Below are 18974 nucleotides of genomic sequence, written 5' to 3'. Positions count from 1 at the left end.
AAGAAAGAAAGAAGGGCAGGGGATAGACGAGATGGAGGTTGCTGACCAGTGATGAGGGAAGGTTTCAGGGACAGGAGGGCTGGTGCTGAGCCTTGAAGGGAGAACGAGGGTCCCTGGGCTCCCCCTCAAGCCAGGCTTCCCTCCTTCCCAGGTATGTGGAGCTGGTCAACGCCGCCTGCAACTTTGAGCCCCACGAGAGCTTCTTCAGCCTTTTCTCCGACCCCCGCAGCACCCGCCTCACCCGGATCCACCTCCGTGAGGACCTGGTACAGGACCAGGACCTGGAGGCCATCCGCAAGCAGGTGAGACCCGCTTCGCCAGCCGGTGGGGATGGTCATGGGGAGGCTGCCTCGAGATGACCGGTGAGTCGGGGGCCGAGCCACGCGCCTCCAGCACAAGAATCCAGTGCGTCCCCGCCTCGTACACCCCCCCTCCCCAAGCTCAACTGCGGCCCAGGTCTGGGGGCGGGAGGGCAGTGCCGGTGACGGAGCTGTGCCTGCTCCCAGGACCTGGTGGAGCTGTACCTGACCAACTGCGAGAAGCTGTCCGCCAAGAGCCTGCAGACGCTGAGGAGCTTCAGCCACACCCTCGTATCCCTGAGCCTCTTCGGCTGTGCAAACATTTTCTATGAGGAGGAGAACCCAGGGGGCTGTGAAGACGAGTGCCTCGTCAATCCCACCTGCCAGGTGCTGGTCAAGGACTTCACCTTCGAGGGCTTCAGCCGCCTACGCTTCCTCAACTTGGGCCGCATGATCGACGGGGTCCCTGTGGAGTCCCTGCTACGGCCTCTCAGCTCACTGGCTGCCTTGGACCTCTCGGGCATCCAGACGAGCGACGCGGCCTTCCTAACCCAGTGGAAAGACAGCCTGGTGTCCCTTGTGCTCTACAACATGGACCTGTCAGATGACCACATCCGGGTCATCGTCCAGCTGCACAAGCTGCGGTGAGCTGCCGGCCCAGAGCTCACTGGGGCGAGGGTGGGGAGGTGGGTGTTGGCAGTCCCGTGAGGCTTCGTGAGCCCCTGGCCGGGCAGAAATGGGGATGAAAGAGACAGTCCCCTTCCTTAAACCCAGTGTTCCGGCTGCCTCAGGGCTATCCAGGGCTTCTGGGTCCCCGCAGGCTTTTTCCCAGAATGCCCTGGAGCAGCTGTGGCAGGGATGGCCCCTCCCCTGCCATGGGCTGAAGGAGCAGGGGTCCCTGAGGCGGCCCCGACCTGTGTCCAGCTCTGACCTGTGGCCCCCGCTCCAATCTCCAGACACCTGGACATCTCCCGAGACCGCCTCTCCAGCTACTACAAGTTCAAGCTGACTCGCAAGGTGCTGAGCCTCTTTGTGCAAAAGCTGGGGAACCTGATGTCTCTGGACATCTCTGGCCACATGATCCTGGAGAACTGCAGCATCTCCAAGATGGACGAGGAGGCAGGGCAGACTAGGTGGGGACCCACCTGCCATGGTTGCCGGCGGGGTGTCTGTCATTCAACAAGCATTTACCAAGTGCCCTTCTGCCGAGTCCTGTGCTGGGTGCTGGAGATAAAGAAACGAATCAGACCCTGCCCTCTCGAAGCTGTATGAGCCAGTGGGGACAGATGAGTCATATTAGGATGGTGATAAGGGAGGCACAGGGCTGTGGGGTTGCCCTGAAGATCAGGAAGGAGGCAGGAAGAAGGAGGAATGGCATCCACACTGTCCTGAAAGCTCTTTCTGAGTCTCCCAGGGGAAAGGTGTTCTGGCAGAGGGAACAGCATATGTAAAAGCTGGAAAGTGCAAGCTTGAGGAGTGAACGGGAAATTAGGACACTCAGACTGGATAGAGATGGGGTGGTGGCATTAAGACGGCCAGCAGTATCCACTGTGCGTTAGTCATCACAGCAGATTAGGTGTCTTCTCGGTTTGGTTGGTTGAAAGATCTGATTCAAACCCATCCAGCTGTAATTGGCTGTAAGCCCTATCCTCAGCCATACTTTAGCGGGGTTTGGTCGATGGACATGCCCCTTCATGACTGTTGGTAGAACCTAAGGGTGGCACATCCTCACCAGAATGGCGGGTAGTATTTCCCGAAGGTGGCTGCAACAGTGTCTCCCACCCCACATGTTATCCGATATGACCTTGGCACCCTTCCTTCAAGAGGTGGGGGGGGGGGGGGGGGGTCTGTGTTTTTGCCCTTAAAAAGAGGAAAAAATAAAAAGATGAGACTGGAGGGTCTAGAAGAGGGCCCCAAGTAAATGCCTAGCCACCCTCAGGGAGAAGCCCTTCTAAACGCAGGGCAGCCCCAGTCCACAGGCCACTGACCCCGGCATGCTCTTCCCCCAGCATCGAGCCTTCCAAGAGCAGCATCATGCCTTTCCGGGCCCTGAAGAGGCCACTGCAGTTCCTTGGGCTCTTCGAGACCTCCCTGTGCCGCCTCACACACATTCCCGCCTACAAAGTGAGAGGGAGTGGGGGAGGGGAGGAATAGGGAGCCCCTGGACGAGGGAAGGGGTTGGGCTGGGGGCCCCAAGGGGTCTGCCCTGGAGCTAGAGGCGGAGCTGGGATCCAAGGATCCCACTGCGTGGCATCTTCCAGTGGTTCTGAGCATGTTCCATTCCCAGGTAAGTGGTGACAAAAATGAGGAGCAGGTGCTGAATGCCATCGAGGCCTACACGGAGCACAGGCCTGAGATCACCTCACGGGCCATCAACCTGCTTTTTGACATCGCACGTATCGAGCGCTGCAACCAGCTTCTGCGGGCCCTGAAGGTCAGCCCTGACCCCAGGGGTCCTCGGTCTCTGGTCCATCCCTGCCTGGCAGGTCCTGGACTTGGCTGAGCCGTGTCCCCAGAGCTCCCGTCCCTCCTCCACTCGTCCTCCTCATCCCCAGGACATCGGCAGTCCTGCCCCCTGAACCCCAGCCCCACGGTGCCTCATTTGTCCCGGCACCGGCCTTGTCCCAGCAGCATGGGGCTGCCCTAGTTTCTGTCCCCAACCCCTCACTTCTCTCAGAGAACAGAGTCGGGGTAAGCTGCACCCCAGAGGCCCATCCGAGCCCCCTTGCAGAGCCCTAGGCATGGCCCTGTACGACCTTAACAGGACTCGCCAACCCAGGCCCGCACCCTGTCTTCATACAGCTGGTCATCACGGCCCTCAAGTGCCACAAGTATGACAAGAACATTCAAGTCACAGGCAGCGCTGCCCTCTTCTACCTGACCAATTCTGAGTACCGCTCTGAGCAGAGCATCAGGCTGCGCCGACAGGTCATCCAGGTGGTGCTGAACGGCATGGAGTCCTACCAGGAGGTGACGGTGAGCCCCCTACCCGTGACGGCCCCGCATGCTCTGGCCCAGCCGCCCCTCTTCCTGCTCGCCTCGTGCCCCAGCCTCACCATCCGGCTTGCAGTCCCTCAGGGGGCCGTGCTTGCTCTCACCCTTTTTTGCCTGGCGCTGTACTGCCCCCCTCGCCACCCCCCTTACCCATGGCATCACTCCCAGACTCTGGGACCTGGCATTCAGGGCCTCTATAACCCGGCCCCACCTGACCAGTCCGTCACCACTGCCACCCTCCACCCAGGGATCCTGTTCTCCTGCCCCTGGGCCTCCACTCATGCTGACTCCTCAGCCCTTCTGTAACACTTTGCTGGGGGGTAATTTTTTTTTCCGAGAGCTGCTTTTATTATACAAGTAACAAAACTATGGGGGCACCTCGCTGGCTCGGTCAGTAGAGCATGTGACTCTTGATCTCAGGGGCGTGAGTTCAAGCCCCACACTGGGTGTAGAGGTTACTTTTAAAAAGTATACGTTTCTGGGGCGCCTGGGTGGCTTGGTTGGTTAAGCGTCCGACTTCGGCTCAGGTCATGATCTCACGGTCTGTGAGTTCAAGCCCCGCGTCGGGCTCTGTGCTGACCGCTCAGAGCCTGGAGCCTGTTTCGGATTCTGTGTCTCCCTCTCTCTCTGCCCCTCCCCTGTTCATGCTCTGTCTCTCTCTGTCTCAAAAATAAATAAACATTAAAAAAAAAAGTATACGTTTCTAAAAAAGAAAAATAACAAAAATTTCTACTGTAGAAAAATTATAATTACGGATATAAAGCAAAAAAAAACCCCATAATCCCACCATCCAGAATAGCCACTGTTGCTGTTGAATACCTGTTGTTCAAGATTTAGCCTGTGCATGTTTACTTAGTAAATGGGATCATTCTGCACTCACTGTTTGTATCGCGTGGATTTTTATTTCAACAGTGTCTTCCGAATGTGAACATTCCCATAATCGACCAATATTTTTACAACCAGAATTTCTTACATAATGTTTCTCTTATGCTCACAAAATTAAGACATCTAATGCTTAGAAAACAAACAAATTCAAGCACAGCTGACCTTTGAACAACACAGGTTTTAACTGCGTGGGTCCACTTAGATGCCAATTTTGACAAAGACAGTGCAGTGCTATCAGTATATTTTCTCCTTCTTATGATTTGCTGTCTTTTTTTTTTTTTTTTTTTTTTGAAACTTCGTTTTTAAAAGCTTATTTTTTTTGAGAGAGCACGTGCGTGCTCTGGCTCATGCAAGCAGGGGAGGGGCACAGAGAGAATCCCAAGCAGGCTCCCTACTGTCAGCTCAAAACCTAACGCCAGGCTCGAGCTTATAAACCTTGAGATCATGACCTGATCCGAAATCAAGAAGTCAGTTGCTTAACCAACTGAGCCACCCAGGTGCCTCCCCGCCTTATGATTTTCTTACTAACGTTTTCTTTTCTCTGACTTCGTTGTAACGCTACAGGATATAATACACATAACATGCAAAATATGTGTTAATCAACAGTTAATGTTATCACTAAGGCTTCAGGTCGACAGTAGGCTATTACTGGTGAAGTTTGGCGGGGAGTCAGAAGTTGTATGTGGATTTGCAGCTGTGTGGCAGCCAGGGATGGGGGGTTTGGGGCCCTTAACCCTCAAGTTGTTCAAGGGTCAGGCATACTATGAAAACGTGTCAACTACGAAATGAAAGTTGTTCACAATCCAGCTCTCCTCCACCCCACAGCTGGGTTTAACCATTGTTTTGTAATCGCTGGTGCCCGAATGGTGTTCAGTGTCCTCATCCAGGGAAGGTCGCTCCGGTGCTGACTGTGTGTTAGAGCTGGGAGGCGGTGGCCAAGCCCCATCCCCACAGAGTGGCAGGACGGGCCTGCCCAAAATGTCTGGGCTGCAGGTACTGAATCAGCGCCATGGTTGAATAATTAGGTTGCCTTTTTTATTTTTTGCTATACCAAATAAGGCTTTGCTGACCATACTTAATTGATTATTCTTATAATACGTGACTGGGAATTGCAGGGACAATGGGTAGGTGTATTTTCAAAGCACTTGGGATGTATTCTCGAATTATCCTCCAGAAAGGCTATGGTGGCGATGTAGCCTCTGCAGGGAGGAGAAGGCCCTCTCTCCCACTGCCTGCCAACTCCAGACTTGAGAGCAACTGATACACTGAGATTGATTTTATAATCAGGTCAAAGGGGTGTCTTTTTTTTTTTTCTTGACAAAATGCTAGTTGAAGATTCCCAAATTAATAAACTCTATCAAAGAAATGAAAATTAAAATAACAAGAAATTACATTTCATCTTGAGAGACCAGTGGTCCCCAACGTTGACAAATGTCAGGGGAGAGCACTTTTGCATGCTTCCCACTGGTGAGGTATGAACCGTACAGCCTTTTTGGAAGGCAACTGGCAGAATTTGCCAAAACTGTAAATGCACCTGCCTTTGGGTCTAGGTATTCCACAGTTGAAATGTTTTTAGAAGGAACCAGAATGTTAGCAATAGAGAGACCTAGAAAAGTAACATACAGTCCACCCACACAATGGGATATTATGGTCAATCTGTACATCCTAATGTGGAAAGATGTCCAGTGCATGTTGATAAGTGAGGAGAAGTTTCGGACCAATATGTATAATATCTTTTTTGCCTTTCCTCTCCCCCAAATATATATATATATATACACATATATATATATATATATATATATATATATATTTGTATTTGCATGATAGAAAAATCTAGAAGGACGCAAACCAAACTTTTAATAGCAATTTCTTCTGGGGAATAAAGGGAGAGACTAACTTTTGCCCAAATAGTACTATTTGAACTTTTTACGGTGAGTAAGTATTGCTGTCGTAACTGAAAAAAAAATTTTTCTCAAATTAAAAAACATATGTGTTTTTGGGGAAAAAAAGACAAAGAGTTAACTAAGGGTGGTACCCTCTAAAGTACGATGATCTCCCAAAATCTAATGAGAAAGGATGGCAGCAAATTAAATTATAAGCAAATGCCCTGCGAATACTTTAAAAAAAAAAAAAAAAGGCCACAGATAACACAAAAAGAAATAGAAGATGTCAAGCAGCTTGAGGCCTCCTCCTCTGCCGGTGGGCCTGTAAACTGGTACGGCCACTTTGGCAGATAGTCTGGTGCTACCTGGTAAAGTTGAAGACGTGCACGCCCCGTGGCCCTGAAGCCCCGCCCTGGCGCCTGTGCCGTAGAGAAGCCCATGTACGTGGAGGCTGGGATGCGTGAACCAGACACTGAAGCTGCCGAGCACCGAAGCCCCCCTCGGATGTCCACCAACAGTGGGATGGACGAATAAATCAAAGTACCAGACCGCAACGGAAGGATGAATGCTTTTCAGATACTTATAACAACACCGTTGACCTGGCACACTATGGTTGAACGAACATAAGCAGGATGCTAGAGAATGTTCCATATGGAATAGCAGGGATAGTAGTTCTCTCTAGTGGGGAGGAGGGCTTCTGATCAGGAAAGGGACCTGTGGGGATTCCCGGGTGCTGGCAGGGTGGTGACAAAGTTGTTGGAAAGCTTGTTTGCTTCACACGTGCTTGTAAAAAACTATACATTTGTGTTTTATGCCCTCTTCTGTATGAAGATTATATTTCATGGTTTTGTTTTGTTTTGTTTTGTTTTTTAATGTTAAAAAAAAAAAAAAAGCCCTGTAGTCTCCTCTTTCAGAAAGCCTTCCTGGACCAGCACAGCTCTGGCTAATCCCACACCTCTAGCGAGCCCCTGGAGTCCAGCTCCCGAGTCTGACCCTGACTGCTTCGCTTGTCTCCCGACCCGGCCCCAGGTCCAGCGGAACTGCTGCTTGACTCTCTGTAACTTCAGCATCCCCGAGGAGCTAGAATTCCAGTACCGCCGGGTCAACGAGCTCCTGCTCAGTATCCTCAACCCCACGCGGCAGGATGAGTCCATCCAGCGTATCGCCGTGCACCTGTGCAACGCCCTGGTCTGCCAGGTGGACAACGACCACAAGGAGGCCGTGGGCAAGATGGGCTTTGTTGTGGTGCGTGCCCGCGGGCTGCACCCCCTTCCCTCCCTCCCCGCCTTCCTCTTCCACAGCCCCCCTGCCTGCCGCATGAAGGATTGAGGCCAGACCCAAGGAAGAGTCTCCTAACCATGAATGTAGCTCATGTGCCTGGAGATTTCCTCCGCCTGGAACACTCTGGCATCTTCTCTCGGCCCCTCCATCCGTCCATTTGGTCCCACTGTCCAAGCTGCTCCTGGCTCCTCAGACCAGGTCCCCTGTTAGGTCTTTCTGACTGGGGTTAAATAAGCCTCCGAGGGACTGCCTGCTTCACTTTGGCCTCCCCACTGGGTTGTGATTCTGCGGGGAAAGACACCGTGCTTGTTCCCGCTTTCGTGGTGACATCCCCAGCTCTTCCTACTGTGGTACCTGGCGCACAGGGGGGCGGATAAGTATTTGCTCGGGAATGGGAGGAAAAAATGAAGCAGAAGCATCTAGTTTCTTCATCTCACTTATTGCTGGCTAGGCTGGAGCCCACACAGGGGAGGGCCAGGCCCAAAGCTACGTTGGGAATCGGGGTCAAGCCAGGACTAGCCCCCAGGCCTCCTAATGCTAATGCCAAGTCTGTGGGTTGCCCTTCTTCAGACCAGATAGGCGAATTTGGTCTTGTCAGGATGGATTAGCCAAGAACGGAACCACTGTGCTGACTCTCCCTCCATCTTGGTTCTGAGAGGGACATGGTAGCTCTTGAGCCCTGGTCCCCTGCAAGTTCTCTTCTCTGCCCACAGACCATGCTGAAGCTGATTCAGAAGAAACTGCTAGACAAGATAGTAAGTCGAGTCTTCATGAAGCTACTTTGCCCCTCCCTTAGCCCATGAGGGGACGGTCGGCCCCTGGAGGAGACCCTTATTTTGTTAGGGGATGCCCTCATGGGTGCTGGGAGCCCGCGGGGCCCTGCAAGCGGGCCGTGCTGAGCCCTCCGTTGCCTTCAGTGTGACCAGGTGATGGAGTTCTCCTGGAGTGCCCTGTGGAACATCACCGACGAGACGCCGGACAACTGCGAGATGTTCCTCAACTTCAATGGCATGAAGCTCTTCCTGGACTGCCTGAAGGTACTGCCCGTCTCCAGCGCCAGCGGCCTCCTTGGCCACCCACGTGGCCCCTCTTCTGTCCCCAGGCCTCCCACCAATCATATCTGCCAGCAACCCCTCTCCCCAGAGTTCCTGTGGGAGGTCTGACTCACAGGCCCACCCCCTCTCTTAGAGCCCTCCCTCCAAGGGAAAACCCAGCCCCATCCGTCTTGGCAGTAATTTCTAGGCTGCCCGCAGTCCAGCTGGGGACCACTGAGGTATCAGCTGGACAGAATTTTGTCCAGTAGATGGCTTTATTTTATTTTATTTTACTATTTATTTAGATGGTATTTTTAAGTAATCACTACACCCACCATGGGGCTCGAACTCACAACCCCAAGATCAAGAGTTGCACATTCCACCCACTGAGCCAGACAGGCACCACCAGTAGGATGGTCTTTTTTTTTTTTTTCTTATTTGTTTTTTTTAAAGTGTGTTTGTTTACTTTTATTTTTATTTTTTTAATTTTTTTTAAACGTTTATTTATTTTTTGAGACACAGAGACAGAGCATGAGTGGGGAAGGGGACAGAAAGAGAGGGAGACACAGAATCTGAAGCAGGCTCCAGGATCTGAGCTGTCAGCACAGAGCCCCATGCGGGGCTTGAACTCACGAACCATGAGATCATGACCTGAGCTGAAGTCAGACGCTTAACTGACTGAGCCACCCAGGCGCCCCAAAAGTGTGTTTATTTATTTTGAGACAGAGAGAAAAACAGTGCGTGAGCAGGGGAGGGCAGAAGGAGAGGGAAAGAGAATCCCAAGCAGGCTCAGCACTGTCAGTGTGGAGCCCATCGTGGGGCTTGAACCCACTAACCATGAGATCATGACCTGAGCCGTAATCAAGAGTTAGATGCTTAACCGACTGAGCCATCCAGGCGCCCCAGAATGTTCTTTAAAAACAGGGGCTCCTGGGTGATTCAGTTGGTTAAGCATCCGATTTCAGCTCAGGTCATGATCTCACGGTTAGTGGGTTCAAGCCCCGTGTTGGGCTCTGTGCTGACAGCTCAGAGCTTGGAGCCTGCTTGAGATTCTCTGTCTCCCTCTCTCTGCCCCTCCCCCGCTTGCACTCTGTCTCTGTCTCTCAAAAATAATGTTAAAAAAAATTGGGGGGTGCCTGGGTGGCTCAGCTCGTTAAGGGTCCGAATTTGTGGTTCGTGGGTTCGAGCCCCATGTCGAGCTCTGTGCTGACAGCTCAGAACCTGGAGCCTGCTTCGGATTCTGTGTCTCCCTCTTTCTCTGTTCTTCCCCCATTCACACTCTGTATCTCTCTCTCTCTCTCTCTCTCAAAAATAAAGATAAAAAAAATTTTTTTTTAATTTAAAACTCATCCTGGGGGTGCCTGGCTGGCTCAGTCAGTCGGTAGAGCATGTGACTCTTGATTTCAGGGTCGTGAATTCAAGCCCCACATTGGGCATAGATCTTACTTTATTTTTTTTAATTTTTTTTTTTTAACGTTTTTATTTATTTTTGAGACAGAGAGAGACAGAGCATGAACGGGGGAGGGTCAGAGAGAGGGAGACACAGAATCCGAAACAGGCTCCAGGCCCTGAGCTGTCAGCACAGAGCCCGACGCGGGGCTCGAACTCACGGACCGCGAGATCATGACCCGAGCCGAAGTCGGCCGCTCAACCGACTGAGCCACCCAGGCGCCCCAATAGATCTTACTTTAAAAACAATAAATAAATGGTAGCAATTATTAAACAAATAAATAAAACACACTCATCCTCTATTTTCTTGCTCTAGTTTCTATAAAGTTTCCCTTAAACTAATATTTTGAGCTTTGGCAAATAGAACCTTGTTTGTCCTATTTGCAGTTTTATAGGTCAGCTCTCCACTCAGCCTTTGATTTTGTGGCAAGGAGTCCCCACCATTTTAATCCCGTATAGAATGTACCCAGGACTGTCCTAGGTGCACTAGAAGGTATATGGCCAGCCTATTGTTCCCCTTCTTTGTCCAGTCGGAATGGCCAGACAGATACCCATCAAGTTTCTAGGTTAACAATACCAGATGCTAATTAAGTACTAATTGATGTGGCCCTAATGGCTCTCATTTTGTCAGGAATTCCCAGAGAAGCAGGAACTGCATCGGAATATGCTAGGACTCTTGGGGAATGTGGCAGAGGTGAAGGAGCTGCGGCCCCAACTAATGACTTCCCAATTTATCAGTGTCTTCAGGTTAGTATTTCTTTCCTTTCCCTTTTTGCCTTTGCTGCCAGGATGCTCAGAGCTCTTAGTCTATGCTGAGTTGCGGTAATTGCTCTTAGCCTAGGTTTCTGTTAGAAATGTCACCGATGGTTTCTTTCAACCCTCCATAATAGTCCTCTTGTAACTGTATCTTAAGCGATCTCAGATCCTAACTTTTAGAAGTCACCTGGGTATGGATAATAGGTGATAAATCAGCAGTGCATCTGGCATCTGGTTTGTAAGCTGGGGTCCAGCCGCTGGGGTCTGAAGAGGGACTTAGAGGGGTTTTTCTCTCCTCTCGGCAGCAACCTGCTGGAGAGCAAAGCTGACGGAATTGAGGTTTCGTACAATGCCTGCGGTGTCCTCTCCCACATCATGTTCGACGGGCCTGAGGCGTGGGGCATCTGTGAACCCCAGCGGGAGGAGGTGGAGGAACGCATGTGGGCAGCCATCCAGAGCTGGGACATCAACTCACGGAGAAATATCAATTACAGGTGCGGAGTGAGGAGGGGTGGGGCGTGCGAGTGGGGACCGTTTGGAGACAGGATGCTCGTTCCCAACAAGGTCTGGTGAGAACTTACCTTTCTTCTAGTTGGGGTCAGGCGTCCCTGAGGAACAGTCCACACAGGGCACACATCTCACCCATAAAGCTTGGTGCATGTTTCATGCACATCAGCACCTGCGTGAACCCAAAGTTTCCTGCCTACAGACATTTGATACATGCATATCTGTGGGAAGAAAAAAGGAGAAGAAGAAGAAAAGACAGACGCACAATAGGAAACAAAACAGGAACCGTTCATGAGCTCAGTCCCTGAAAGGACCTCTACTCACAGTCTAGCACCCCTCTTCCGGCAGTTTCCCTCTGCACGGATTTAATTCTGTGCAGTCCAGCGGGCATCAAGTCTTCCTATCTTGTGACTGAATTTCCAGCCACAGGGTATGGGACTCGATCACTTTCTATGTGCAGATGGGCCGTCTTGTACTGACTGACATTGACGCTGAAAACCCGCGTTGGGAGGAAGGGGCTCATGCTTGTGGCTTTGCCAATTACCGTCATTCCCAAGGAGAGATGGAATGAATCACTGGGCCAGGGCGTTTGCACATACATTTTTCAGGCTTTTGGACCATGAGTCCAGATGGCGCATAGAAGGCCCTTCTAAGAAGTGTAGGGACGTCTGGGTGGCCCATTGGGTTAAGTGACTTCAGCTGGGGTCACGATCTCATGGCTCATGAGTTCGAGCCCCACGTCAGGCTCTCTGCTGTCAGATGGAGCCCACTTCGGATCCTCTTTTCCCCCCGCCTTTCAAAAATAAATAAACACACTTACACCAAAAAGGCCGTTCTAAGAAGTACAGTCACACTTCTGTTTCTCAGGGTACATCTCCCTGCCTCCCCCAAGACTGGGTCTTTCCTTCTTGCCAAGGCCTCTGTTTCTGCACCACCTAATCTGTGTTCCTCCTACCTCCCTTACATGTCCATGCTCTTGACCTCTCTTACAAGGGAGCTCCCTTTGTGGAGCCTGAAGTGTGCTGATGGGCCAGATGCCCCTGAATCTGTTGTATCCTATTCTGCTTGTGGCTTGTCTCTAGGACCCTCCGGGGAGGAGAACCCTTCAACAAGAGAAGATGCACTCCCCCAACCCCTGGCATGGGATGTGACCTTGATTTTTCTTTCTACAGGTCGTTTGAGCCAATTCTTCGTCTCCTTCCTCAGGGCATCTCCCCTGTCAGCCAGCACTGGGCCACCTGGGCCCTGTACAACCTTGTGTCTGTCTACCGTGAGTACCACTCGTCCTTTGGTCAGACACAGGGACGCTCCCCTGGCTGCAGGCAGACTTGCCCTCAGGGAATTTATAACCGGGTGAGGAACACTAAGAGCACACAGCCCTCTTCTTTCCAGAATCTTTGGGACGCCCCAGCATAATGGCTGGCCTGGCCTCATCACCAGAAGCAAGCCTGGCAGGCCAGATAGCCCATCCAGAGCTCCCAGACAGCTTTCTTAATGCTTCCTGCTTCCAGACAAGTGACTAGTCAAAAATCTCCATGCCTTCTGGAAGATGGAGTAAAACCAACCCAGACAGAGAACTAACCCCTGAGGAAACAGACTTCCCAGGGAACAGGAGAGAACTTTAAAACAAACCTAACTTAATTCCGCAAAGAGAGTCCCAGCCTCCCATAGAAGCGCCTGAACCGTCCTCTGCCCGGTGGCTTTGGGTGGAGGACAGAGTTGCAGCCCTGGGAGACCTTGATGACAGGCCAGGTTTGACCCTCGTTGTCTTTCTTACTGGTCATGTGACCTCACACGGGTTATTCAACCTCTCTGGGCCTCGGTTTCCTCATGTTTAAAATGGGATAAAAACAGGATTGCTGTAAAATGAGACATGTGACGTGCTTAGGACAGTGCTTGGCCCATACCAGCTCTCCAATAAGCATTCGCCTTTTTCGTTATTACTTGAGGCTAGCTTTACCAAAAAATAGTACCTTCCCTCAAAAAGCAGTGTAGTACAGAGGAAAGAGCCCTGAGCTGGGACCCCCTTGGACAAGCCTCTGTCTCTCTGAACCTCAATTCTTTCATCTATAAAATGGAGGGCTAAAAATAGCTCCTACTACATAGAGCTGTGTGTGTTGGGGGTGGGGGTGGGGGGCCCACTGAAATGCCCGTGTTCTCCACAGAGTGTAAAGCCCTGGATACCGAGCACTAGAATGTTCTTTATCGGCATGAACTGTGAACCCAATAATAGGAAGGAGTGGTAATTTCAACCTGGCTGGTCACCAGTATCACCTGGTGGTATTTTGTTAAAAATGCAAATACAGGCTCCTGGGTCTGTTGAATCAGAATCCCTGAGGACAGGGCTTAGGAATCTGTATTTTTACAAAAGTTTCTCAGGGATCGGAAGCCACTGGTTTGGGTGACATTTCCCATTAGGGTGAGCCGTGGAAAGAAACGTGACTGCGTACCAAAGTAGCCTTTTCCAAGGATTCACCCCTTGCTCCCGCATTGGGCCCAGGAACTCAGGCCCTTGGGGGTAGGCACAAGCATGGCTCCTCCTGGGTGCAGCAGTGTCCTCACCAGGCTGGGTCTTCACCTCACCCCTCTGGGAGGGCAGCCCTCACAGCAAGGGTGGATTCTGGGCCACAGGTTGCGGGAAGACCCACCCTGACCACCTGCTGTCTGCCCTCCCGCAGCGGACAAGTACTGCCCCCTGCTGATCAAAGAAGGGGGGCTGCCCCTTCTGAAGGACATGATCAAGATGGCCACCGCTCGGCAGGAGACCAAGGAAATGGCCCGGTAAGAGACGGGCAGTGTTTCCACTTGCAGCCTTGGTTTCGGGGAGTGGGGGACACTGCGGGGAGCCCCCCCTGGGGGCTAGGAATGGCTGAGATTCCCAGGGGCAACTCAGGAGTTGAGTGTGGAGGTGGACAGTGTACCAACGTCCAGCGGGGGCCTCCCTGAATGTCATTTTGGCCAGTGTGGCTGGAAACTAGATCATCAAGCTCCGAACAGAGCATCATTGCCCTCGTCTGTCAGCTTCATTGTCTTTTACTCCCAACGAATCCCGTCCGCTCATTACTGGCCCTTAGCAAGTCAGGTCGAAATCATCATTATTTATTTATTTTTTAAACATTTATTCATTTTTGAGAGACAGAGAGTGAACAGGGGAGGGTCAGAGAGAGAGGGAGACGCAGAATCCGAAGCAGCTCCCGGCTCTGAGCTGTGAGCACAGAGCCCACTGTGGGGCTTGAACCCACGAACCACGAGATGGTGACCTGAGCCGAAGTCGGAGGTTTAACCGACTGAGCCACCCTGGCCCCCCAAAATTCATCATTACTTTTGGCCAAAGACCTTCTAACTAAAGAGAGGATACCGTGTGGTGGTAGAGGTCACTGTAGAGACCTGGCAGGCAAGTGTAAGTGGGTTTCCAGGTGTGAAGGCCCTGCCCATGGCAGAGCTTCCGGGCCCGGCTGCTGTGCGGTTTTCATGACTCTGTCTGGCCCCTCAGCAGCCCTGGTCCCGCACCCGTCAGCGCATGAGCGGCTCTCAGGGATCCTGCACATGGCAGTCAGCAGTCCTCGCTTTCTCCGGGATCCATTCCAGAAGGGAGCCTGCTTGCATTTGCCCCAGCTGTAAACACGGTGTAGAACCAGGAGCATCAGGGAGGAGGGCCTGGAGCTCAGAGGCACCCAAACAAGGACTCCCTGGGCTGCTGAGGGCCGTCTGTTTCTGCAGTTTCCCGTGGCACAGGCACTTCATAAACATTCACGGACAGATTTGTCTGAGTTTGAGAATGGTAAAATGAGTGGTTCTCAAACTTAATCTCCCTAAAGAATCACCCGAAAAGATTGTTAAAAATCTACAGGCCCACCCTTTCTTTCCCAGTGGGTCTGGGAGCTATCAGCAGGGATCCCAGGAGATTTGAAAAGCTGGGTAAAACTGGCTCATAAACCTACCCCGGTCCCTTTGAGCATCTCTGTAAGACCTGAGATGTGTATCCGAGCTAGCCGGCCCATCTGAAGCAGGTGTGAGTGACACTAAGAGGGGGAGCTCAGGAGTCACTCCACCCATCCTGCCCCTGTCCTACTCTGGGCGCCTCTTCAGCATATGGAGGCTGCCGTGAACACGGCTCCCGGCCCCTGACCGACCCAAAGGCTTAGTGTTGAATGGGAAGGCCATCTGGGTCCAGGGTGATTCTAGTAGGGCAGTGGTTCTCCAGGATCAGCCCGGGGCGGGGGGGGGGGGGGGGGGGTGGTGGCGAGAGACCGGGGCCCTGAGCGCCAGTGGTAGTTCCTGACCGCTGCCCTGGGCCTGGCCTCTGCAGGGTGTCAGGGGCCCTCGTGTAGGGACGGTTGCCCTGGCCCCCACCCGGTCGCCTCAGACCTTCAGGCGAATCTGACACGCAGGCAGTTTGGGGTCCACTGGTAGACTCTGGGGAAGAAAAAGGCCCGGGTGTGCGGGGGGAAAGTAAAGAAGGAAGACAGTGCTCAAGAAAGGAGCAGCGGGTTGGGAAGGTCAGGCCTGAGCCGATGCAGGGGAGCCCCTAAGCGCAGAGGCTCTGGGGCTGAGGGGGGTGGGGAGGAAGGGGGGGGAGCACAGAGCACCGATGGTATTTGTGGCCACAGGGACCGTTGTCCTGGGCGTTCCTCACGGGTCGGCCGCCCCGCCAGCCCCTTGAAACGCATCACCTCAGTCAGCATCAGCATCACCGCTGACATTCGCTCACAAATACAGCAGCCTCATCAGCTGGGAGGGGCTGGGCCCAGCCCACCCCGAGGCCGCCCCCTGATCCTCTCTCCCCCACGGTCTCCAGCAAGGTGATTGAGCACTGCAGTAACTTTAAAGAGGAGAACATGGACACGTCCAGATAGAGGCCTCCGTCCCCACGGCCGCCACTGCTCTGGACCACGAGGCCAGGAGGAAGCTCTCAAGCAGCCCAGCGGGCAGACCCCCACCGGGGAGCCTTCCGCTGGATGAAGGGACACAGGGGGACTTTTGCACAACCGACGCTTTTCCTTAACATTAGTGAGATATATATATTATATATATATTATATATATATATATTATTTTTTTTGGTTAGGAAGTGTGAAGTTTTGTGTGTATGATTTCTGTACAAAAACAAAAGAAACACTCCCTGAGTCCTCGCAGCTTCCTTGGCCATTCTCAAGCCCCAACTCCAAGCCTTCATCGCTGCCACTCACTCTTGCCCCCCACCCCCGACTAAATGCCTCTAACGTTGTGAGAGTCCAGTCCTTTCCCAGTGACCTCAGACCCTGGCCTCACTTCCCATGAGGAGAGGCAGCAGGCTTTTAACAGCCCACTCCAGCACCCCAACCCACCCCCCAAAGCCTGAGAACCCCCTCTGGGCTCCTGGGTGTGGCTGATGGCGTTTGGGATGAAAACTAGCCCCACTGGGTCTCCCAAATGCCTTGGTGCTCCCGGCCGTGGGCCATCTGGGGCGAGGAAGTGAGTGCTCAGGCCCAGGCAGCCCCGGCCCCAGAGGACCCTCAGGAGCGGGGCTCACAGCGGCCCCGCTGTTCTCTGGCCGGGCCTGCCTGAGGCCACGCTGCTACGGAGGCTGCCTCCTGGTCTCCCACCAGGTCCCAGGCTACTGAAGGCCCCAGCCCAGGGCTGGTCAGAACTTCGGCAGATTCCACTGCCTCTTCTGCCAAACAGATTCAGCACCTGCCCCAGCCCTGGAAGCCAGCACCTCTGGGACCGGGGCTTGCCCCTCACTCCCCAGCCCTTCGCCTGCCCGCAGTACCCATGGTGCCCAGGCACCCCACCAGCAGAACTGAGCCGGCCTCATTCGCCTCCCCCACCCGACCTGCCCCGCTGCCTGGAGGAGCCCACCTGTCTCTCTGTGAGGCGGGAGGTCCCCACTCCAGCCGGACCCGCAGCAACAGCTAACTGCCTCCAGACCAGCACCGGGCACAGCCTGCAGTGGCCCCGCGTGGCCCTTCCGAGCCTCTCCTCCCTGTCCCCAGGCTTTACCTCGGGAACCTCTGTGCCGTGTTTCAGAGAAGTGTGAGCCGCAAATGTATCTCGAAATATCTTGTGGTCCTCCCTTGATGTAACTCCGAATTGCTTCTCGTGAGACAGGCGGTGGTAAGGATGCCCTTCCAGAACAAGGCGCTGGGGGAGCAGGGCCGACTCTGCAGGCTTCCCTTCGGGGATGACCTTTCTTCCTTCCTCCTTCCCTGGGCCCGTTTTTGGATTCTTCTAGCATTTCTGCCTCCAGGCAGGACAGGCTGGATGAGCAGCCCCCGGGAGAGGCACCGGCCTCCCCTGAAGTCTGTCCCTGCCAGCCCTGGGAAGGGGCCGGCCGCCCCGCGCTCCCCCAGCTTGGCAAACAGGCCACATCTGCCCCTCCCTCCATGCTCACATGGCCTGAGCCAGACCCTGGGCAGAGCTCACATTGCATTGCTTTACCACCTGGGGCCTGAGTAAATGTCTGTACTTTGGGATGTCACAGAAATACATTTTTGTGCAAAGTGGAGAAGAGCAGAGTGTTGTTTTTGCAGAAGGGACGGGGTCCGGAGAGGGACTGTGGCCAGTCTGGGCACTGGGCCTAGCGAAGGGACCTGCGACAGGGAGGGTACATCGGGTCAATCTGTGTGCCCGGCCTGGAGGCCCTGTCAGCTGCAGCCTGAGGACAGGTGGCAGATCGGGCTGAAGTTCCTGCCTCCTCTGCGTTCTCTCCATGCCCCAGTGCCGACTGACACTGGGGTACAGCTGGCAACAGCCCAACAGGGCCCCTGCCCAGGGTGGTTGCGTCTGATTGTAGAGACAATGTTATGTGTGAGATTATGCCCCAGCTTGCGGGGAGCAGGGAGCAGAGAGGGCGCCCCTTGTGGGCTGGTAGGAGTGGAGGGGGGCCCTGGGGAGACTGGAGTTAGCAGGACAACAGTGCTGCAGGGACAGAAGAGCTAACATAGTTTCTGATAGCTCAAGGCCGCAGCCCAAAGATGACCCCGGCCCCCCTTGTTTTAGCCCCCCACACACCCCGTCTTAGAGCATTTACTAAAAAGGGCCTACGGTTGCGAATCCTTCTGTTCCTTTGAAATGTATTTGTATCATCTACAACTCAGGAGACCTGAAAGCCATTCCTTCAAAGGAATGTTTGGCCTTCAAAGGGTAATGCTCAGGAAGGATCAGGCCCCTGTTTCCTGGTCCGTGTGGGAGGACAGGCACCGAACTTCAATTATTGCCAGCTAGCACACACAGCTGGCCTAATCAGCATTTACACTGAGCAACCCTTTGTAATTTTTCACTTCCCCCAATCTGTTCAAGCCACTGCTGTTCTCTCTCTCCACTCCCTCAGGCTCCCTTTAAAACACCCAGTCACCTGGGCGTTCAGAGCCGCATTCAGTTCGCACAGCAATAACATATTACTGATAAAATCTGTCCTTACCACTTCAGTGTCCGACTTTGTCTCTGACACCAGCACAGGGCCTGACTCCTGGAAGCTTCAGGATTATTTCCACTCAGCACATTAACTCACCTGTTGCAGTAACCAAGATTGACTTACACGTGAAAGTCACACGACTCAAATACCTACCCAGGCTAGTCAAAGGTGGGAGGGAATTCACGGACTGATGCAACTGGGGACCTAGAGTTCATCTCAGCTTCAGGAACAGCTGGATCTGAGGGTCCAGTCAATGTTGCTAAGATGTCTCTCACTCCCTCTTTCGTTACTGCTTATCTCTATGTCTCTATAAGGTGGCTTCATTCTCCTGCCACAGTCTGTCTCCACATAGTGTAAAGACAGCTGCCAGCTGCCCTTATAGCCTATTCTTTAAGCCTGAGATCCAGAAGAATGCCCATTTCTCAGCATTTATACAGTACTCTCATAGAATGATCCTGATTGGCCCTGCTGAGTCACATGTCCGCCACCTA

At 53.1% G+C, this 18974-nt stretch overlaps 1 protein-coding gene across 2 annotated transcripts in view; it reads left to right on the top strand.

Moving 5' to 3' along the window:
- Nucleotides 1-17577, top strand: part of ZER1 (zyg-11 related cell cycle regulator) — a 32171-nt gene extending 14594 nt beyond the window's left edge. Inside the window, exons 3-16 of one of the 2 annotated variants that reach the window (XM_078436396.2) lie at nucleotides 152-302; nucleotides 507-943; nucleotides 1256-1432; nucleotides 2309-2423; nucleotides 2587-2733; nucleotides 3102-3269; nucleotides 7091-7306; nucleotides 8056-8097; nucleotides 8260-8379; nucleotides 10457-10572; nucleotides 10887-11075; nucleotides 12261-12358; nucleotides 13767-13869; nucleotides 15887-17577. In XM_078436396.2, coding sequence (XP_078292522.1) covers nucleotides 152-302; nucleotides 507-943; nucleotides 1256-1432; nucleotides 2309-2423; nucleotides 2587-2733; nucleotides 3102-3269; nucleotides 7091-7306; nucleotides 8056-8097; nucleotides 8260-8379; nucleotides 10457-10572; nucleotides 10887-11075; nucleotides 12261-12358; nucleotides 13767-13869; nucleotides 15887-15944 — 2137 coding nt within the window. In that variant the 3' untranslated portion in view covers nucleotides 15945-17577. Of the gene's footprint in view, nucleotides 1-151; nucleotides 303-506; nucleotides 944-1255; nucleotides 1433-2308; nucleotides 2424-2586; nucleotides 2734-3101; nucleotides 3276-7090; nucleotides 7307-8055; nucleotides 8098-8259; nucleotides 8380-10456; nucleotides 10573-10886; nucleotides 11076-12260; nucleotides 12359-13766; nucleotides 13870-15886 lie in introns of both variants that reach the window. The other variant, XM_078436395.2, reaches the window with a different exon arrangement.
- The last annotated feature ends 1397 nt before the right edge of the window (nucleotides 17578-18974 follow it).

Source organism: Panthera onca, chromosome D4, assembly GCF_046562875.1.
Source record: "Panthera onca isolate mPanOnc1 chromosome D4, mPanOnc1 haplotype 2, whole genome shotgun sequence".
In the NCBI taxonomy this organism is placed as follows: Eukaryota; Metazoa; Chordata; class Mammalia; order Carnivora; family Felidae; genus Panthera; species Panthera onca.
This window is presented reverse-complemented; position numbering and strand designations above follow the sequence as displayed.